The sequence below is a fragment of the Rhinatrema bivittatum genome, chromosome 5 (genome assembly GCF_901001135.1).
Source record: "Rhinatrema bivittatum chromosome 5, aRhiBiv1.1, whole genome shotgun sequence".
NCBI lineage: Eukaryota > Metazoa > Chordata > Amphibia > Gymnophiona > Rhinatrematidae > Rhinatrema > Rhinatrema bivittatum.
In genome coordinates, this window is record NC_042619.1 from 269957215 (window position 1) to 269980594 (window position 23380).

The 23380-nt window shown below is 43.5% G+C and overlaps 1 protein-coding gene across 1 annotated transcript in view; it reads right to left on the reverse strand.

The window, feature by feature from the left end:
• Window positions 1-23380, reverse strand: part of ANTXR1 (ANTXR cell adhesion molecule 1) — a 206645-nt gene that overhangs the window by 51667 nt on the left and 131598 nt on the right. The window contains exon 15 of the mRNA XM_029604035.1: window positions 3493-3588. Within this exon, the coding sequence (XP_029459895.1) occupies window positions 3493-3588 (96 nt within the window). The remainder of the gene's footprint in view (window positions 1-3492; window positions 3589-23380) is intronic.

The window sequence follows — 23380 nt, forward strand, 5'->3', positions numbered from 1 at the left end:
GTCAGACATTGCCAGCTCCTGCTATTCTAGGCCTGATGGGATGCAAACGTTATCTTCTCCTGCTGAGTGTGGGAATGATGCTGCTACTGATCTCTCCACCCCGTAGAGGGTGGGGAAAGGAGGTTGGGGAAGCTGGGAAGATGAAGGTGGAACGGAGCAGGAGTGTGGGGTCTGCTGAGCAGGGATATGAGTGTGAGCGGATGATTGAAAGGGAGTCAATGGGAAAAGTGAAGGATGATGGAGGCATGGAAGGGGAGTGACAGGGTGCAAGAGCCATAATATGTCAGTTTTGAGAATGTGCATTTCTTCTATCTATATTTCTATATTTCCTGACCAACTTAAACTAGCTATTCTCAAACCTTTACTAAAAAAACCGAATCTACCGACCACAGATCCAGCCAACTTCCGCCCAATAGCCAATCTGCCAATGATTGCCAAACTTATGGAAAAGATAGTCAATAAACAGCTATCCGAGTATCTGGAAGAAAACTATATTCTTGCACCATCCCAATACGGCTTTCGTAAATCATTAAGTACGGAATCCCTACTTATCTCTCTTACCGACACTATTCTAGCTAACATGGACAAAAAACAACCACATCTCTTGATACTTTTAGATCTCTCTGCGGCCTTTGACACTGTCAACCACTCATCTCTACCCTACACCCTGACTCTACCCTACACCCTGACCCTACACCCTGACCCTACACCCTGACTCTACCCTACACCCTGACCCTACACCACTCAACTCTACCCTACACCCTGACTCCTTCCTCCCCCCCACCCCCATCCTTCCTCTTCCCTCCTTAACCTACCCTCCCCCCACTCCCTCGTCTTGTATATAGAACGTACATAATAGATTGTATATAGCATGTACATTACTCCTGCTTTTTGTAAATTAACCCTGTACTCCCCTCCCCTGTTCCCAGCATACTCATTAGCTCCAAGTTACTGCCCTGCCCCTTCCCCCTCCTCCCCCCCAGTTAAAATATCAGTTACAATGTAAAGCCCTGTTGGCTGATTTTGCTGTTGTCTGGAAACCGATGTGATGTCTCGTGCGAATGTCGGTATAGAAAAATGTTAAATAAATAAATAAATAAAATAAATCTCTATTAACAGGTCTGGCAGACATAGGCATTAAGGGTACAGTTCTCAGCTGGTTCAAGTCCTTCCTGGCAAATAGACAATTTAAGGTAAAGATAAACAACAAAGAATCTCATCCGGTCCCATCCAACCAGGGGGTCCCTCAAGGTTCCTCACTCTCCCCAACCCTTTTCAACATTTACCTCTTACCTCTCTGTCAACTACTTTCTAAACTAAATCTAACCCACTACCTCTACGTGGATGACATCCAAATACTCATCCCAATCACAGAATCTCTACACAAAACCCTGATTCATTGGAACAATTGCTTGCAACAGATCAATCATCTTCTTGCTAGCCTTAACCTCATTCTTAACAACAAAACCGAGATCCTAATCATCAATCAGGACATCAACAACAAATTGCTAAACCCAGCTAACCCACTCATTGCAACCATTCCTTTATTAAATCACTCACCACATGTACGTGACCTAGGCGTCATTCTAGACGATCAGCTTAACCTTAAAAAATTTATAAGCACCACCACTAAAGACTGTTTCTACAAGCTACAAGTCCTGAGAAAGCTGAAACCTCTTCTTCATTTCAATGATTTCCGGTTGGTTCTTCAAGCCATTATACTATCAAAAATCGACTATTGCAATTCGCTCCTCTTCGGCCTCCCAATCTCATCCATCAAACCCCTCCAAATGTTACAAAATTCTGCAGCTAGAATCCTTACAAATACGAATAAAAGAGATCACATCACCCCCATTCTCAAACTCCTCCATTGGCTTCCAATTAAGCAAAGGATTCTTTATAAAGTGCACACAGTAATTCATAAATCAATTCACAATATCTCCCCACTTCACCTAAGCACCCAACTACGTCCTCACTCTTCTGCTAGACCCATCAGAGGAGCATATAAAGGCACACTCCATGTACCCTCAACAAAATCTTCGCTTCAGAAACATGCCATATCTACTGCTGGCCCCAGTCAATGGAACATGCTCCCGCCAGATATCCGGCTAGAGATCTGCCACTCCACATTCAAAAAGAAACTTAAAACCTGGCTCTTTAAACAAGCTTTTACAGGACCATAAGCACTTTTTTCCCCTACAGCCAGTAAGAGTTCCTCACCATCGCATTCCCCAGGCTCTATACTTCTTCTCGACTCTTTATCCAATCTCTTGCTGCAGGACTCATGTGACATTTACTGTTTTGCTTTTATGTTTTTGTTTTTACTGCTCAATGAGACTTGTTAGCCAATATGTTTTCATCACAATGTTAATTTTGATCTAGTTTACCCTGTTCCAAGTTCCATAACCTTGTTCTATGTAATGCCTCTAGGCAAAAATTTATGTTCTGTTTCAATGTAAACCGATGTGATCTGTATTTCATACAGGAACACCGGTATAAAAAAATCTAAAAATAAATAAATAAATCTTTGTACTTTGCTCAGTGTAGGAGGATATGTATTTCTGTTTCTAGCTCCCCAGTTTTGCACTGCATGCAGAGTGGCTTTTTGAGGTTTCCATTCCAGTTTCTGTCTCCACATTTGTAACTTGTGGTCTCTTACTCTGTATTTGGTGAAGGTGGGATCTGTATGTGTGACTAAGGTGAGGAATTTTACTAGTAGGTAGGGATTTGTATCAATCTTCTCTGTTACATTTTCTCATTCTCAATAGGACATGCATTGGTGCTGCACTGCTGCCTTTTCATAGGAAGGACTATTGCTGTTTGAGTTCTTGGAATTAGTATTGCACTGGTATGGAAGGTTGTTACACATGTGCTGAGTGTTTCTATTTTTCAGGTTTTGTATTTTACAATACGCCTGGTAGTAAGGGAGCTTGTGTTTCTGTTACTGAGATAGCACCAGAATCAGAATATCTTTTTTATATGGCGAGTTGCATTTGAAATATCCTTGTTCTGCTCTGCATCCATTGTTTGGCAGGTGGGGAGCAGGTATGGGTTCCTGTGGATGCAGAGTTTATGTTTTCATTGAGTCCCGTGATATTGAAGTGTTCAATGTGTCACGCCTGCAAGCATTATCTGCCAGGTGTGTGTCCCAATAGAAAAAAGGTTGAGAACCACTGCTCTAGAGTATCTTATTGCTTTTGTAAACTGAATCTACAAGATGTTAAAAAATAAGCATTTTCTTATATCATTTTTTGACTCTTTTTGATTGCTGGGTTTTTAAGTATTTCTAAGCCAAGAAGAAGAGGTTTTCATTTGGTAATCATTTATGAATATATCATGTTCTGTTTTTAGGGTTGGCTGCATCCGTCACTTTCATTGCGGGTTTTCTAACATATACAGAAAGGTCTGATATCCAATGTAAATCAAATAAATAAATAAACACAAATAAAAAATGAATAACGTGGTTCTTATGAATTAGAGTCAGATCGTTACCTCCATTCTTTTAATGCCACCAACACCTCGTCCACCATAGTATGAAGCATCCACCGTTGGCCATTTCTTTTTAGGTAGCCCATCATCATCTTCTTCCTAGTGATAGAAAAAAATGGCAGCTTGTTGATTTCAACGTCTCATGACTGAAGGAAAACAAAGAAACACCACTGGAATTAATAAACCAGATAGCAGATTTTATTTTTAAAGTTCAAATGTGACAGTTGGAAGAAAGGAAGGAAAAATGTTTTCGTTTGAGAGGTTTGCTCACAAGCCATGTCTAGCTTAGCTTGATCCAGGGAAGACATATCAGTTGTGTCTGTTTCTGACACAAGAATCATACAGAATTAGCACCATAGCTAACAGTTCCATGAACCAACCAGGGTCAGTGGTAAGTTTCTTAAAAAAAAAAATAAAAAGCTGCCAGCTCAGGGCCAGCGGTGGCCTCCAGCTGCAATGATGAAAAGGAAGCAAGTTAAAAAGATTCCAGGTTGATGACCCAGCTTGACTTGAGATCAGTATATACATACGTATCTAGTCATGGTTCAATTCAAAGGGCAGGTGAGTTTAGTATATATAACTACTTAGATGGCTGGATCAAGCAGGCCAGTGCCATTGATTGCAAATCCGTAGACCAAGCCAGGCCAAAGCACATAAGAACATAAGAAGCTGCCATACTTGGTTAGACCAAGGATCCATTAAGCCCAGCATCCTGTTTCCAACAGTGGCCAATCCAGGTTACAAGTACCTGGCAAATGCCCAAACATTAAGGCTATCCCATGCTACTGATGCCAGTAATAGCAGTGGCTATTTCCTAAGTCAGCTTGATTGATAGCAGGTAATGGACTTCTCCTCCAAGAACTTATCCAAACCTTTTTTAAACCCAGCTACTCTAACTTCACTAACCACATCCTCTGGCAACAAATTCCAGAGCTTTATTTTGCGTTGAGTGAAAAAGAATTTTCTCCTATTAGTCTTAAATGTGCTACTTGCTAACTTCATGAGCCTTGCAAAGTCACACGCTCTCTCCCTCGCTCACAAATCATACACACATACTTTTTCCCTCACTCACATACACTTACTCTCTCACTCTTCTTGCACTCTGGAAGCACAAGCAACAGGAACTGCCTCTTCCTTCAGCCCCTGCGACTGATGGGTCTCCTCCTCTTTCTTCAGACCATGGGGGCTGACACTGCTCCTGTTCCTGCTAGATGCTGCTCTGCTTCCTGTTCCTCCATTCTTTGGTCTCACAGGCTAATGCGATGCTGTTCTAGTTGCTGCTCTTTTCGGCTGCATGGGCCGACACCGCTCCACTTACTGCTCCTTCCCATGGCAGCGATGGCATCTCCTTCTTCCCGTTTACACGGGCCCATGCATCATCACTTCCTCTTCCAGACCCTCACTGGCAGAAAGGAAGTGCCGTTGCAGTGCTGCTCCCAGAGCTGTGGCGCTATAAGCAGCCCGCATAGTGCTTCCATCAGCACTGGGTCAGAGCGTGTAAGCACCAAGACTAGATGATGAATCTGAGTGATATTTGGGCATAATAGATTAAAAGATTAACTAATAGTGCATTTATTATAGTAGTTTTGAGTGGTATTTTGGGGCTTATGCAACCCAACAGATATATGCACAACAGTGTAGTTGTATATTAACCAGGGGAGAGGAGATCAAGTTTCACATACACTAAGGGGCAGATTTTGAAAGGTGCGTGCGCGCGTCCATGTGCTCACACTACCCGGCGTGCATACATGGACATGCCGATTTTATAACATGCGCGCGCATGTTATAAAATCATTGGGCCATGATCTTGTAATCCGCGTGCAAGGGGGGGGTTACAGTTCTGCAAAGTTCGCGCGGTGACGCATCCTGGCCTTCCCCAGTTCCCTATCCCCTAGCCTAATCTCCCTTCCCCTTCCCCTTCTCCTCTCCTCCCCAACCCCTAATTCCTACCTTTTTTCGTTTATTTTCTTTTTCCCAACTTACTTCAGGGCCCCACCTGAAGTAAGCTGTGCACGCCGGCAGCTAGCCAGCGTGTGAGGCTCCAGGACAGCGATAACTTGAACATGGACCCACAATTCTTTTGTGGACTATGTTTTGTGGATCCCTTGAGCCCCACCGGTAATCCTTCTCCCCGCAGCATGAATCTATTCCTGTTTTCCAGGATCTGCACCGAGTGGGTAAGTTCTCCACAGCCTCCTGTGTTGAACCACTTGCCAAGGGGAGATTACAGATAGACTCATTATTTCTCTGGAATGAAAAGATAACAGCCAAAAACCAAACTAGAAGAGACAACACAATGAGTCTGATATATTAAGGAAAAAGGAACTCTTTATAAATCAAACCCGATGCTTTTTTCTCTGCTCCTTCCATGTCCCCTGGGGCCCGAACCTAATCAGTTCCTACTGTTTGATTGCTGTCTTTATTGGAAAGTCAAGTGGAGTAAAACTGCGGTCCATGCGTCCCTCCTGATCTTACTGTATTATAAAATGCTTCCTAAACCCTGTCTTTGACCAAACAGTGCTTCAGTCTGTGCAACCTTAAAAAACCTGCAGCTACTGGTTATAAAGACCAATTAAGTCAAAAAGCAGCCTTGAGTATGTGTTTTATTAGCCCATCTGCTGAACCTTTAGAATAAGTTGTATAAATTTTATTGGACAGATTGTGTAATTAACTGAAATGGCTTCCTGCTTCTTGAAGACAAGACTCTTTAATGTTGTTTTGTTTTTTTCCTTCTGGACTCCAAAATACTGATACTAACATTTTTGACACAGACCACAAACACAAGGTCAAAATACAACCAGGTAAGCAAAGTGTTTTTTGTTTTTGTTTTTAAGGACTGCCTCTTACTCCTACATTTCCAGCAGTAGCTCCCACTGCTATAACAATGCCCAAAATCTGACTGTACCAAACGGATCACTCAGAAAGCATCTACTAAGCTTAACAGAACTCGGCCATCTGGTTGTTCTACCACAAACTAAGGAATAGTATTTCCATCATCTGAATTCTCTGTTCTAAGGGGGTAATAGTAAGTAAGCTGGCGAGTACTCAAGTTATCTAGCTACAGTTAGCCGGACAATAGGCCCTTGATATTCAGTGGGACAAACACCCCTTGAATATCCCCAATTAAAGTTAACCAGCTAACCATAATGGATAACTACCATATAATCACCAATCACATAGCATCTAATTTATTTGTATACCGTTTAACCGTTTATTCTTTCCTATCTCTTCCTTCTTCTCCAAGTTCTGCTACCCTTGTTATTTGTAACTGTTCCTTCGATCACCACAGTTCTAGTTGATGTATTTAATGCACTCCCGTTTCATGTAAACCAGCAAGATATGTTCTCATGATTGCCGGTATATAAAACCTTAAATAAATAAATAAATAAATAAATATTCTTTTGAATATTGCCATATAGAGTTATTCGGCTATTATCCCTGGACTTGTGATCCCTGATCCCGGACCTTACCCCAGTCACATGGCTGGGGCAAGGTCAGGTCAGAATGGCACCGACAGGGCCAGGTACAAGGGTGCACACGGACCCGACATGAGATACGTCTTTAGGTCTGGGGGGGGGGGGGCAGGAGAGGGGTCAGGGATGGGGGTGGGGGTGGGTGGATGGGAAGGGGTGGAGCCTGGGACTCTTTTTTTTCATTGGGGGATCACTGTTACTTGGGGATGGGGAATCGGGGGCTCGGACCACATTTTACTTTTGTGCTTTGGGAATGGGGAAGGGGGTCTGGGGGCCGTTGCTGTGTGTGTCTTTTTTTTTTTACATTTTGGGTGTCGAGGCCTCAACTGGTGGCCACAGGTTGAGATGGGAGTCAGCACTGGCCCCCGCGCTATGTCCCTATTTGCTACGACTTTTGTTTTGTTTTCCTCCTGTTTTAAATGTGTGGCAGGAGCTTCGAGACCCACTGCTGCAAACTTAACGCATTTCAAATAGGTGTTGTTATTTTATCTTGGCTGACCACCTTCTTGGTCGGCTCAGATAAAATATTTACATCAAATTGACTAGTAATGACCTTCTTTGCATGTATTTGCATTATTCATGCATGCAAATCACATGCAAAGAAAGTAATTGTAATAGGGGAGGGGATCTGGGCGGGCGGATGCAAAATATCACATATATCGCGTGATATATGTGATATAATGCACATTAGAGCGCTAACACAGCTTTATGCATTACCCAGTTAGATGGCTAACTTGTAAGTTAACCATTTAAATGGCTTTGAATATTGACCTCGAAGGGAGGAAGTTTGGCTATAGTGGTAACAAAGAAAACACAGTACCGGCAGGCGTAACCTTGTACTTACCCGGGGTCTAGGGCAGATTTTAAAATATACTGTCCTTCAGATCCTGTTGGAAAGTCCTAGTCACTCTGACCTAAGGCCACGCCTGACTAACTAATGGGAACCTTTCATGGTTTCCTCTTTCTCTCTGCCCCTCTGAAACTTTACCAACTGGAAGGCAGCATCCCACCCAGCTGCCTCCAGGAACTGAGATGCTTGTGATGCCTGGAGCACCGTGGAGCCTGGCATTGCACTTTAAACTAATTCTCCTTCTGCTGGCTCCGGCCTGAGTGTGTGGAGCATAGAATTTTATTACATTGGATCCTTTCCATGGTACTCAAAATTACTTTAATTAATGCAAGTAACTTAACATCTCTGCTTGAAACATGCACATGAACCTGGTTCATTGTAATGGAATAGAAAACACTCAAACTCTTCCCTCCCTCTTTCTCTCTCTCGCTGTGTGAGAACAGAGCAATCTTTCCTTCTCCTCGTTCCCTTTCTTTGTTTTATTCTCTGTCTATAGTTGGGTCTCTCTCTCTCTTTTAGGTACAGACTGGACTTCTCACAACAGGAAATGCCACGGATTAAGAAACCTTCCCCACAAGCCTTTCGAGCTGTGTAGCCATTTTTGTTTTTCATATTCAGGACTGGCTGCCAAGAGAATTACAAAAAAAAAAAAGAAAGAAAAAAACAGCACAACCCTGAATAACAAGAGTCACAAGGCCGGTGCCGGCTGAAATGTTTACACATTCATAGCCCGGACAGATTTTGCAATGGCTGGGGAATGAAAAATAACCTTTGATGTCCCTTGTACTTCAGGGAAAAATAAGGTAACTAATCATCCGAACCCCCTCTCCCTGCCTCCCTCCCCTCCAAAAAAATGTAGAACCCAGAGGATACAAACAAAATTATTATCATCATTGTTCAACTGAAAAAGAATTCAGCCCATCATATGACTTCTTTTCTGGTATCAGACAAAGCCCCTACAAAAAGCTGGTGCCATCACATTATTTCACCGTTCCTGGATATAAAGGAAACCACCAGAGGGGAGAGGAGGGTGTCTGTGTTTTTCAGGACAGACACAGTGAACATTAGTAAAATAGATTTGCTTACCTCTGCTCTGTGAACCAGATTCATTTGCATATTTTAGTTTACCTGAAACTCAGGTGGCTTATGGGGATTGGAGTTGGGGCCCATTGAGTTATGAAGGACAGTCACCACCATTCACAACTACATCATAAATCACACGTTGACATAGTCCTTTCCCTCTAGTAACTTGCAATGTGAGTTTGAATACAGGAGAGGTCAAGGGACATAACTTGGTCAAGGTAACATATAATGGAGGTGACTATGGAGTGAATATGGAGCCAAGACTTTAACTAATATCAGTCTGAAGGTTTAATTTTACTTCTAAAGCCAAGAGAATGGAAAAAAGTGATTGTTAAAAAAAAAGCGTGTGTGTGGGAGTGCTGAAGGAAGCTAAAAACCGTAGTAGTATTTATACAATTTGTGCAGAGTTCTGAATTCAGACATGCAAAGTGTTTTGACATGCAGTGCTGTAATACCCCTATGCTATAACCACCTGCCTCCTGGAGTGCTAGTAAAATAAATACATGACAATAAAGGAAATAAAAGGTATGTACAAGCAGATTACGATTTTAAATGAGGGTAAAATACCCATGGCACAGGCACACATTTTTGGGTGTAGTAATAGGAATTATGGTGATACCAAGAACACACAACTGTGGGATACAATAATGAGCATGGACTACAGTAATGCACTGATGTGGCTGTTGGAAAGACCCCCATCCAGTACAACCACTTGCAACCTGCTACAATGCAGCTTAATTTATCATATTGATCTCGGCTCCCATTTTCTTATCTCAGTGATTAGCTTTCAAAGCAACTTTCCCTTGTGTGTTTTTAGACAGTATGAACTTCTGGCTTTTCATACAGAACTGGGAATCCTTCCCTGAAAAATGCGCTCTGTATACAGTAGGGGCTGGAATAAGAGCAGTAAGCAAAGCAATCTGCTAAAGGGGCCAGATGTCTCTTCGTTTCATGCCCGGCTTCCAATCTCTAGAAATAATGTTACTGGATCACTGCCAGTGGAATAGATCGCTCAGCAGCTTTCTTCATTTCAAGCAGGAGAATCTTTTCTTTGAGTCTCTCTGTCTGTCTTTCTCTCTCTCTCTGATATCAAGTCAAGCAAATCCAGCAAATTTCACTCTCCATCTCAATACTATGTTGTATCACCTTCCACAGTGTGGGACCTAGAGTAGGTGCCTTTTCCAACTAGTCTAAAGTGCACTGTCACCCCCAGAGTCAGATGCCCGAAATAAAAAGCGAGAATACCAATTGACCCAAAGGGGAGGAAAAAGGGGAATGACAGACAGAAAACCTTCTTTGTAGATATAATTCTGTTAAAAACATCTTGAGGGTCACATTCAGTAGGGCACTTAGTGGACAAGTTATCCAGCTAAAGTTAGCTGGATTAGTTGTCCCGTATATTCAGTGAATATACTATCCTGTATTTACCTGGCTACACATAGGTAGATAACTTTAACCCTAACCAGCCACTGTTTGAATATGGCCGATTAGGCCTAAAATTATCCAGCCTTGTGTGGCCGGGTAACTTGCTACTTATCCGGATTTCTTCATAAGATATCCAGGTAAGTAGCGTTCCTATGAAAAACAAACCGAAAAAAACCCCAAAAAACTGTCGTGGACCTCCTGTTCTGATTCCCAGCCCCCCCACCACAAAAATCTCAACCAACCCACTGGCCAGGCCTCCCCAACTGCTACCCCCCCTCCTTGCTAAATATACACTGAAATCTCACCTTCTCCCCTACCAAACACTTCCCCCCAATGCCAGCACCCTCCCCCAGAACCCTTCTCACCCATCCGGTACCTGAATTGGGGCCCAGTGTTTTTATGCCAGGATCACAGTGCAATTTGATCCTGGCAACTTCCAGCATTATTCTAGTAATAACACTGGAAGGCCTTAGACCTGCTCTAAAGTTAGCTGGATAAACTTATTCAGCCGGATATATTCAGTGGCACAGTCATGCTGCTGAATATAAGTTTATCTGGCTAACTAGTTGAGCTGCTCAACAGCTGAATATGGACCTCAAAGTTACAAAATATTGACTGTAAGTAAAATAAACTTTTCACTGTAATGTGCTACACCCAGAGCCTGTCACAATATTGCCCTTAAGATGGGCCATTATTGTTGAGTTTTGGCTCATAAATATGGTGAGTTCCAGATTCAGTGAATTACAGCCTAAGGAGGTAATTTTCAAAGAGTTCCAAGCATAAATATTAGTATATATGCTCATAAGTAGCCTGCACTTATGCAATCCATATTTTATAAAAGTCGAAAGTACCAGCGCACTTTACCTTTTGCACGTACATATACGAGCTCAAACAAGGGGCAGTGTAGGGGCATTCCAAGACAGGGCCAACAGTTACGTGCACAAATTGCTATTTTTTAAAGACATGGGTGTGCATGCAGAATTTAACACCTGCTAATTATCTTGTGTAATTGTATATCAGATTTGTTTGCAGTATGTTTTTGGGTGGGTGGGAGGTCTGGGTGATCTGAAGGATGTTCAGGCTGAAAACCCAGGAGGATCTTGATGACTTGGAGAAGGACTGGGCAAACTGGTGGAGTAATTGGTAAACCGATCATTTCAATTATGCAAGCATGTTTTTAAAGCATACTGACCTGCAGGCATACATCGAATTTTATGTGACCAAGCCCTACTTTATTTTTGAACATAAAATATATGCATGTATATTTAAAAAATAGGATAAGTATGCCTCTTTAATGCATCGCATGTATTTATGCATAAACATATAAGTGTGTGTACTGCGGGATAGAGACAAATGTATTTTTTAATAAATGCATATCATATACGTGCAGGTTATAAAATACTATCGTAGGTCTACACACAGCCATAGACGTACATATATGCTGCCACACGGAGTTGTCTGAAAGTTATCCTTCCTGACTTTTGTTATATTCAGTCACTATGGCTGGTCCAGTTGTCATATGTGACCTTTCTCGAATGACCCTATGTCACCATTTGGGCATATTAACTACTTTCCCACATTTCTTGTTGAATGCATTTATGTCCTTTGTGTTGTTTCTTGATGATAGGATATTGTTAAATAATTTTATTTGGAAGCTTTTCTAGCCGTAATTCCCTTTCTTTAGTGGCTATTTTGGTTTGTGGTATGTCCTTCTAAACAGTTGTTTGAATATGCATAGAAGGTACATTCTGGCAGTCTAGAGATAAAGTATCTGGTCAGCACATTTTTCTCCCCTTTGGTAGAAAGCCAAAGTGAAATGTGCTGAACGTCTGTACTACCCCTTGTAAAGAATATAGAATTACAAAAGGAAGCTTACCGGATCAAAAAAAAAAAATCACAAAGAAGCAAAGAGTTCATGAAAACTGGCTGCATGGTCACATTGAACCATATGTAGATCAGAACACAGCCTTTCCCATAAGTCTAAAGCATACTGTGCAGGCTGGGGTGCTTTCCCCTGCCTATAAGAGAAGACATTTTGAATTTTGGGCCTAGGGTTCTATATTCAGTATTTTTTAGGACGATAAAGCATGCAGTTGAAGCCAAATTTGGAAGTACTTTCTTTTCTTATTTATTTATTTATTTATTTAAACCTTTTTTTTATACCGACATTCAAGATGGATATCTTATCATATCGGTTTACATTGAACAAGGGTAAAGAGAACTTTAAAGAGAAACTCTAAACAATAAACATAACTAGGAGGCTACCGGAGAAGGTGGTAGAAGAGATGAGAGAAGAGAGATAAGTTACATTGAATTCTTAAGTAAAATTATACAAATATTTTTAGTTTTACAAATAAACTCAGTTTTGAGAAATTACACACATTTACTTGCTTTGATCTGCAAGGATTCACCCAACAGCAAAATATCCTGCTTCTGCCGTTATCTCTGTTTTGTGCTTTCAGGATGACTAGTGTTTAATGTCCAAAGACAGTTTAAACTGAAAGCCCCTCTATGGTTCCTTAGCTGTGGGAAAGCAAGGATAAAGGTAAAGATCAAGTAAAGTCTGGTACTGCATGTGTGGATGAGACGATGGTGCAAGGAAGAGGGATTCAGTTTTGTTAGGAACTGGGGAACCTTTTGGGGAAGGGGGAGTCTCTTCCGAAGGGATGGACTGCACCTTAACCAGGGTGGAACCAGACTGCTGGCGCTAACCTTAAAAAAGGAGATAGAGCAGCTTTTAAACTAGAACAAAGGGGAAAGCCTACAGTCGCTCAGCAGCGCATGGTTCGGAGGGAGGTATCTTCAAAGGATATTAATGCTGCATTAGAATTAGGGCATCCTGACAGTGAGGTTCCAATATTAAGAAAAGTAGTCCAAGTACCTGTAATTAAAATTCTTACCTCAGCTAAAAGATTCCACTATATCCCTGTTAACTGAAAAGCAGAATGAAAATACCAATAAAAAACTCCCTTTGAAATGTTTGTATGCTAATGCCAGAAGTCTAAGAAGTAAGATGGGAGAATTAGAATGTATAGCAGTGAATGATGACATAGACTTAATTGGCATCTCAGAGACATGGTGGAAGGAGGACAACCAATGGGACAGTGCTATACTGGGGTACAAATTATATCGCAATGACAGAGAGGAGCATCTTGGTGGCTGGATGGCGTTTTATGACCAGGATGGCATAGAGTCCAACAGGATAAAGACCCTGCATGAGACTAAATGTGCAATCGAATCTTTATGGGTAGAAATCCCTTGTGTGTCAGGGAAGACTATAGTGATAGGGGTATACTACTGTCTACCTGGCCAGAATGGTGAGAAGGACACTTAAATGCTAAGAGAAATTAGAGAAGCTAACCAAACTGGTAGTGCAGTAATAATGGGAGATTTCAATTACCTTGTATCAACTATGTTAATCACTTGTATATATATGTTGGACCTTCATATTTCCCGCGGTTTGCAAGTATTTCAGACTTGTAATTTTTACCGCTTGCGGGTCTTTATTTAATCATCGGTCCATAACCATATGCAAAAGATTTTTTAAGTTTTTTTTTTAATTTTTAGTAAAAAACGGTACTTCCCTTAGATGAGCGCTATTGCACTTCAAAGTCCAGAGTCTGGAGTTTAGTCCAACGTGTCCACGTTTCGCGGGTTGCTGCTTCAGGGACAATGCGAAATGTACTCCGGTTGCTGGTGTATCTTCCACACGGCTTTATAGAATTTTATTGGGAGTCCGATTGTGATTTCTCGGACCTTACCGCCATTTCCTCTTGTCGGCGTTTGTTATTTACTCTCTCAGATGATAGAAGGACCAGGGCACACTCCAAGAAGTTAGCAAGTAGCTCATTTAAAACAAATCGAAGAAAATTCTTTTTCACTGTGGGACAGATTTTATAATCTGTGCGGGGTACATTTGTGCACGCTACCCGGTGCGAACAAATGTACACCCGATTTTATAACATGCGCGCGCCGCCACGCGCATGTTATAAAATCCGGGGTCGGCGCGTGCAAGGGGGTACACACTTGTGCACCTTGCACACGCCGAGCCCAAGGGCAGCCCCGATGGCTTTCCCCGTTCCCTCCGAGGCCCCCTGAGAAAGGGGTGGGAAGGGGGCGGGGCTGTTGGCGGGGCACCGGTCCGGGGGCGGCCTCGGAGGGAACTTTCCTTCTGCTCCCCCCCACTTTCCCCTCCCTTCCCATCCCCCCCGGAGTTACTCCGGCACAGCCACTGTGCCCCTTGGTCTGACACACTATGGCAATTTCTTATGTTCTTATGTTCATAATGAGTTCTGGGCAGTTGAGAACTCATTATGAACTGGTGGTCTGTATCTGCAATCATATTCTCTGTTTCTAAAATTGCATACAGAAAGCTAGAAAAGATTTTCTTTGGGATTCCTGCTGGATATCTGACTTTTTATCAAGCACAATCTGAACTGTTTCAACAGGTCCCAGTTTTCCTATGTAAAAGTTTCACTTTGATTTTGATATTTGATTACACCTTCTGCCCAAAGCCATAAAGCACTTCTGTCATCTGTTCCTAATCAAGCCCAAGCATTTTTATCCCTTCTCCTGATTAAGTGGAAAGGTCTGTTTCTGTTCCTCTCTGCTGCAGTTCACAGTTGGCTGAGAAAGGCAGGCTGAGATCTATTATAGCCAACTTGAATTCTTTAGGAATACAGAAGAATTTCCCTCAGATCTCAGATTTACTCTTCCGATGAATTTACTTTCAGCCACTGATCAGAGACAGTGCAGAACTCATCGCCATAGACTGTTATCGAGGGAAATATGACTGGGCTCCAAAATAAAAAGAAAAGATTTAGACACATTTATGGAAGATAATCAGGCTTCTTTATGTAACAATGATGCCTAATCCATAACTACTAGAAACTGGAAGGGTATGGCAGAAGACGGACAACCCTTATGCATGCCTTTGGAGCACTCACTGTTTGCTATGCCAGAGACACAACATTGGGCTAAATGGACCCAGTTCTTATGTTGAAAATGCATAGGGGGAATATTTACTAAAGGTTCTGAGAACTTGAGATGAATAGCTTCAAAAGCTCCATTGCTTTCAATCAGACTGGCATTGCTCCTGCTGTGTTTCTGATCCCTAATAAGCAAGGTTTTTATTAACCTTTGATGCTGAAGTATTTTGCTTCCAAATAACTATAGAGAACTTCTTCACAAGTCACAGGATAGAAGGTTTTGACTTCTAACAATTGCTCCTTTATTCTTTCAAATTTTGTGTCTTGCCAAAGCCAACAATCAGCTGGGGTCTACGATACCACACCAAGAATGAAGCTAGTCAGACTAGATCCTTATCTACTGTCATATTTTATGTTTCTATTATGGCATCCAAACACATAACAGTACCTACAAAACTCTGAATGCACAGAATTTTGTGAGTTCCAGAATTTAAACTCACTTGGGTTCCTACTACCGAGTTTCATTTGTGATGTTAAATAAAACGGAGAAAGTCTAATGCTTAGGTGAATGTTGTCACTAGTTTATGAGGATGGGAGGTGTGATCTAGGAAAGAGGTGTCACCTGTAACAATGAAAGGGTGCTGAAGCACAATGGCTACCCGGATAAAAGAATTTTTTGGGAAATTGTCCATCCTCGCCATGGATGTGGGCAATTCTGTGTTTTGCTGTGCAATGTGCATATTTCTACCCACATTAAGTGAAGAAACCTCCAGAGTCAGCGATAGGATGGGGAATGCAACAACATGCATAGTTTTGGATTTTCACAACTATACATTTGTTTTGAAGGAAAAATGTATATTGGTAAAAAGCAGGTGCAAACCTCTGCAGGTACTTTTTCCCTAGGCAATTCTGAAAGAGGAAGGTACACGCATACTAGAGATATGCATTAATTTGAAATGAATGCCATTTTCATAATAAAAAAGTCAATTTTCAGTTTGTTACAAATGAAATGAACCCAAAATACTCATCCAAACACCATAAAAAAAGGGACCTTCCAGACCTCCCTGGCTCCCAATTACCTAAAATAATCCAAGTCCATGGTTTGCTCAAAATCAGCAAGGATAAATAAATCAGATTGAGCGTGCTTTAAGCATGTTGAATCCATGATAGCAGGAGTGGTATAAAGTTTCCAGAGGCAGCACGCTGAATCCATGCTAGCAGGAGTGGTATAAAGTTTCCAGAGGCGGCACGCTGAATCCATGCTAGCAGGAGTGCGCATAAAAGTTTCCAGAGGCAGCACGCTGAATCCATGCTAGGAGGAGTGCGTATAAAAGTTTCCAGAGGCAGCACGCTGAATCCATGCTAGCAGGAGTGCGCATAAAAGTTTCCAGAGGCAGCACGCTGAATCCATGCTAGCAGGAGTGCGCATAAAAGTTTCCAGAGGCAGCACGCTGAATCCATGCTAGCAGGAGTGGTATAAACGTTTCCAGAGGCAGCACGCTGAATCCATGCTAGCAGGAGTGCGTATAAAAGTTTCCAGAGGCAGCACGCTGAATCCATGCTAGCAGGAGCGCGTATAAAAGTTTCTAGAGGCAGCACGCTGAATCCATGCTAGCAGGAGCGCGTATAAAAGTTTCTAGAGGCAGCACGCTGAATCCATGCTAGCAGGAGTGCGTATAAAAGTTTCCAGAGGCAGCACGCTGAATCCATGCTAGCAGGAGTGGTATAAACGTTTCCAGAGGCAGCACGCTGAATCCATGCTAGCAGGAGCGCGTATAAAAGTTTCCAGAGGCAGCACGCTGAATCCATGCTAGCAGGAGTGCGTATAAAAGTTTCCAGAGGCAGCACGCTGAATCCATGCTAGCAGGAGAGTGTATAAAAGTTTCCAGAGGCAGCACGCTGAATCCATGCTAGCAGGAGCGTGTTTAAAAGTTTCCAGAGGCAGCACGCTGAATCCATGCTAGCAGGAGTGCGTATAAAAGTTTCCAGAGGCAGCACGCTGAATCCATGCTAACAGGAGAGTGTATAAAAGTTTCCAGAGGCAGCATGCTGAATCCATGCTAGCAGGAGCGCGTATAAAAGTTTCCAGAGGCAGCACGCTGAATCCATGCTAGCAGGAGTGCGTATAAAAGTTTCCAGAGGCAGCACGCTGAATCCATGCTAGCAGGAGCGCGTATAAAAGTTTCCAGAGGCAGCACGCTGAATCCATGCTAGCAGGAGAGTGTATAAAAGTTTCCAGAGGCAGCACGCTGAATCCATGCTAGCAGGAGCGCGTATAAAAGTTTCCAGAGGCAGCACGCTGAATCCATGTTAGCAGGAGTGCGTATAAAAGTTTCCAGAGGCAGCACGCTGAATCCATGTTAGGAGGAGTGCGTATAAAGTTTCCAGAGGCAGCACGCTGAATCCATGCTAGGAGGAGTGCGTATAAAAGTTTCCAGAGGCAGCACGCTGAATCCATGCTAGCAGGAGCGCGTATAAAAGTTTCCAGAGGCAGCACGCTGAATCCATGCTAGCAGGAGCGCGTATAAAAGTTTCCAGAGGCAGCACGCTGAATCCATGCTAGCAGGAGAGCGTATAAAAGTTTCCAGAGGCAGCACGCTGAATCCATGTTAGCAGGAGTGCGTATAAAAGTTTCCAGAGGCAGCACGCTGAATCCATGTTAGGAGGAGTGCGTATAAAAGTTTCCAGAGGCAGCACGCTGAATCCATGCTAGGAGGAGTGCGTATAAAAGTTTCCAGAGGCAGCACGCTGAATCCATGCTAGCAGGAGCGCGTATAAAAGTTTCCAGAGGCAGCACGCTGAATCCATGCTAGCAGGAGCGCGTATAAAAGTTTCCAGAGGCAGCACGCTGAATCCATGCTAGCAGGAGTGCGTATAAAAGTTTCCAGAGGCAGCACGCTGAATCCATGTTAGCAGGAGTGCGTATAAAAGTTTCCAGAGGCAGCACGCTGAATCCATGCTAGGAGGAGTGCGTATAAAAGTTTCCAGAGGCAGCACGCTGAATCCATGCTAGCAGGAGTGCGTATAAAATTTTCCAGAGGCAGCACGCTGAATCCATGCTAGCAGGAGTGAGTATAAAAGTTTCCAGAGGCAGCTAGAGATGTGAATCGTGTGATCGATCGTCTTAACGATCGATTTCGGCTGGGAGGGGGAGGGAATCGGATCGTCGCAGTTTGGGTTTTTAAAATATCGTGTAAATCGAAAACCGGCACACTAAAACATCCCTAAAACCCACCCGACCCTTTAAAATAAATCCCCCACCCTCCCGAACCCCCCCAAAATGCCTTAAATTACCTGGGGTCCAGAGGAAGGGTCCCCGTGTGATCTTTCCCTCTCGTTGTAGAAATGGTGCCGGCGCTACCTTTGACCTGTCATATGACAGGTCAAAGGTAGCGCCGGCGCCATTTTGTTTTTTTGTCCCCCGACGTCAGGAGATTAGGAGATCGCTCCCGGACCCCCAGGGACTTTTGGCCAGCTTGGGGGGGCCTCCTGACCCCCACAAGACTTGCCAAAAGTCCAGCAGGGTTCCGGAACAACCTCCTGCAGTCGAAAAACAATTCGCGGTAGGAGATCGTTCCGGACCCCCGCTGGACTTTTGGCAAGTCTTGTGGGGGTCAGGAGGCCCCCCCAAGCTGGCCAAAAGTCCCTGGGGGTCCGGGAGCGATCTCCTAATCTCCTGACGTCGGGGGACAAAAAAACAAAATGGCGCCGGCACTACCTTTGACCTGTCATATGACAGGTCAAAGGTAGCGCCGGCGCCATTTCTACAACGCAAGGAGGTCCGAGAGGGAAAGATCACACGGGGACCCTTCCTCTGGACCCCAGGTAATTTAAGGCATTTTGGGGGGGGGTTCGGGAGGGTGGGGAATTTATTTTAAAGGGTCGGGGTGGGTTTTAGGGTTGTTTTAGTGTGCCGGTTTTCCCGCCCTCCCCCTTCCCCCTTCCCCCTTCCCCTCCCCCTTCCCCCGATTTACGATTTTTTGACGATAAATCGGGGGAATTGTTATTGTATCGCGGCTCTAACGATTTTTGACGATTTAAAATATATCGGACGATATTTTAAATCGTCAAAAAACGATTCACATCCCTAGAGGCAGCACGCTGAATCCATGCTAGCAGGAGTGCTTATAAAAGTTTCCAGAGGCAGTACGCTGAATCCATGCTAGCAGGAGAGCGTATAAAAGTTTCCAGAGGCAGCACGCCGAATCCATGTTAGGAGGAGTGCGTATAAAAGTTTCCAGAGGCAGCACGCCGAATCCATGCTAGGAGGAGTGCGTATAAAAGTTTCCAGAGGCAGCACGCCGAATCCATGCTTGGAGGAGTGCGTATAAAAGTTTCCAGAGGCAGCACGCTGAATCCATGCTAGCAGGAGTGCGTATAAAAGTTTCCAGAGGCAGCACGCTGAATCCATGTTAGCAGGAGTGCGTATAAAAGTTTCCAGAGGCAGCATGCTGAATCCATGCTAGCAGGAGTGCGTATAAAAGTTTCCAGAGGCAGCACGCTGAATCCATGCTAGCAGGAGTGCGTATAAAAGTTTCCAGAGGCAGCACGCTGAATCCATGCTAGGAGGAGGGTGTATAAAAGTTTCCAGAGGCAGCACGCTGAATCCATGCTAGCAGGAGTGCGTATAAAAGTTTCCAGAGGCAGCATGCTGAATCCATGCTAGGAGGAGGGTGTATAAAAGTTTCCAGAGGCAGCACGCTGAATCCATGCTAGCAGGAGTGCGTATAAAAGTTTCCAGAGGCAGCACGCTGAATCCATGCTAGCAGGAGTGCGTATAAATGTTTCCAAGGACAGCACGCTGAATCCATGCTAGCAGGAGTGCGTATAAAAGTTTCCAGAGGCAGTACGCTGAATCCATGCTAGCAGGAAAGCGTATAAAAGTTTCCAGAGGCAGCACGCTGAATCCATGCTAGCAGGAGTGCGTATAAAAGTTTCCAGAGGCAGCACGCTGAATCCATGCTAGGAGGAGGGTGTATAAAAGTTTCCAGAGGCAGCACGCTGAATCCATGCTATCAGGAGTGCGCATAAAAGTTTCCAGAGGCAGCACGCTGAATCCATGCTAGGAGGAGGGTGTATAAAAGTTTCCAGAGGCAGCACGCTGAATCCATGCTAGGAGGAGGGTGTATAAAAGTTTCCAGAGGCAGCATGCTGAATCCATGCTAGAAGGAGGGTGTATAAAAGTTTCCAGAGGCAGCACGCTGAATCCATGCCTGCAGGAGTGCGTATAAAAGTTTCCAGAGGCAGCATGCTGAATCCATGCTAGGAGGAGTGTGTATAAAAGTTTCCAGAGGCAGCACGTTGAATCCATGCTAGCAGGAGTGCGCATAAAAGTTTCCAGAGGCAGCATGCTGAATCCATGCTAGGAGGAGGGTGTATAAAAGTTTCCAGAGGCAGCACGCTGAATCCATGCTAGGAGGAGGGTGTATAAAAGTTTCCAGAGGCAGCACGCTGAATCCATGCTAGGAGGAGTGCATATAAACATTTCCAGAGTCAGCACGCTGAATCCATGCTAGCAGGAGTGCGTATAAAAGTTTCCAGAGGCAGCACGCTGAATCCATGCTAGCAGGAGTGCATATAAAAGTTTCCAGAGGCAGCACGCTGAATCCATGCTAGGAGGAGGGTGTATAAAAGTTTCCAGAGGCAGCATGCTGAATCCATGCTAGGAGGAGGGTGTATAAAAGTTTCCAGAGGCAGCATGCTGAATCCATGCTAGAAGGAGTGCCTATGAACATTTCCAAGGGCAGCACGCTGAATCCATGCTAGCAGGAATGCATATAAAAGTTTCCAGAGGCAGCACGCTGAATCCATGCTAGCAGGAATGCATATAAAAGTTTCCAGAGGCAGCATGCTGAATCCATGCTAGCAGGAGTGCATATAAACATTTCCAGAGTCAGCACGCTGAATCCATGCTAGCAGGAGTGCATATAAAAGTTTCCAGAGTCAGCACGCTGAATGTAGTTTATTTATCTCTGCAGATTTTGAGCAAACCGTAAACTTGGATTATTTTGCCCCTGGAGAAGGCATCGGAAGATGGCCAGTATTGTGCTCCACTTTGAAGTCAGCTGTTTTGCTGTGTGACTATATTTGGTGATGAACATATAAGATACAGTATGTGCTGCCAAACTTTCTTTTTATTTGCATTAAGGACAAATTTTAAAGAACTGTTAGAAAAATGAGACCTTCATTAAAACCTAGAGATATCTTTGAACGTTGTAGTGTAGATTTGCCCATGGGTTCTGTCACAAGATCTTGATGATATTATAGGTCTGTTATATGAAGGTTTCTTATATTTATATTTATATTGCTTCATAGTCCATTTGGTGGTTGTTCTATATACTATTTGATAGTTACCATTAACTTCAAGGTTCTAGGTGATATTTATATTATGGCCATATAAGCATTGCTGGTTGGCCCTGAGACCATCGCCATTTTGTTTTACAGCCATATGCTTTATGGTGGTAAAACATAGGCACTAGTCTCTGGGCCAGCCAGTGTCATTATATATTGAGGGCCAGCGGGGCAGGAATGACTGGGGATTGTTCCTGCAGCAAGTTTACCTACCTATAAACAGTTCTCCGTAGACAACAGAATGAATCAGCTATAATGCATGGGGATGTCATCTGATGGAATCGACATGGACCCACCTCTTAGAGCTCAGTAAAAGGCTTACATAGCATGTGTAGGGATTCCTATACATGCATACTGCCTCGTCAGCCTCTCAATCTTTTCCAGAGCTTAAGCTATAGTGAGTTAGTTGATTCTCTAGAGAGGTTGGCAGATATCAAGTATGGCTGATTCACCCTGCTGACTACAGAGAACACTGTTTACAGGTAAGCAATCTTGACAAGCAGGCATGAATCAGCCATAATGCTTGTGTTGCACTGCAGAGCAATTATTTAAAAGCCAGCCTGTCCCACCAGGTGGAGAGTGGATTACTAGTGAATAGGCTGCACAAAACTGCTAGTCTAATGTTACTGTCCCTTCAAGACATATGGTCTAGAGTATCTAGACAGTAGTGGGACGTAAAGATGTGCATTGATGACAAATTGCACTTTTGTATATGTCTACAATGGAAGTGGCCCTGAGAAGAACCACTGAAGTTACTAATTCTCTCACTTGATGAGCTTTGGCAGAGACTGTAATCTGTAAGCCAGTAGAGTGTAATAGTGCACTATATAATCCGCTTGCCAATTAGATTCATTTGGCTACTGCCCTTCCCAATCTATTGGGATCAAAGGACATAAGTAGTTGGGAACCTTGATGGTGAAGTTGAGTCCTGTTTAGATAGTATAAGAACATAAATTGCCATACTGGGTTAGACCAAGGGTCCATCAAGCCCAGCATCCTGTTTCCAACAGTGGCCAATCCAGGCTGCAAATACCTGGCAAGTACCAAAACACTCAGTAGATCCCATGCTACTGATGCAATTAACAGCAGTGGCTATTAGCTAAGTAAACTTGATTAATAGCAGTTAATGGACTTCTCCTCCAAGAACTTATCCTAACCTTTTTTAAACCCAGCTACACTAACTGCACTAAGCACATCCTCTGGCAACAATTCCAGAGCTTAATTGTGCGTTGACTGAAAAAGAATTTTCTCTGATTAGTTTTAAATGTGCCCCATGCTAACTTCATGGAGTGCCCCCTAGTCTTTCTATTATCCAAAAGAGTAAATAACTGATTCACATTTACCCTTTCTAGACCTCTCATGATTTTAAAGATCTCTATCATATCCCCCCTCATCCGTCTCTTCTCCAAGCTGAACAGCCCTAAGCTCTTTAGCTTTTCCTCAAAGGGGAGCTGTTCCATTCCCTTTATCATTTTGGTCGCCTTTCTCTGTACCAGTATGCTATGCCTCGCTTGCTGTCCAAGATGTGAAGAGTTCGTTTTCCTTTGTGTGCATGTGGTCTGGTCTGCCACCACTGCTGCTAACAACTTCAGGGTGGATTGATGCTCCTTAATTACAGCCACCATCTCCTTCACCTTATATCCGGATACGTTGTCCTCTGTACAGTGTTCATCCAGCAGACAGTTGTGCAAATCTTCATGAAATCCACTCGCTTGCAACCATGTGTGCCTTCATGCATCTACAGAAGCAACCAAAGTTCTGGCCACAGCTACATAATCGGA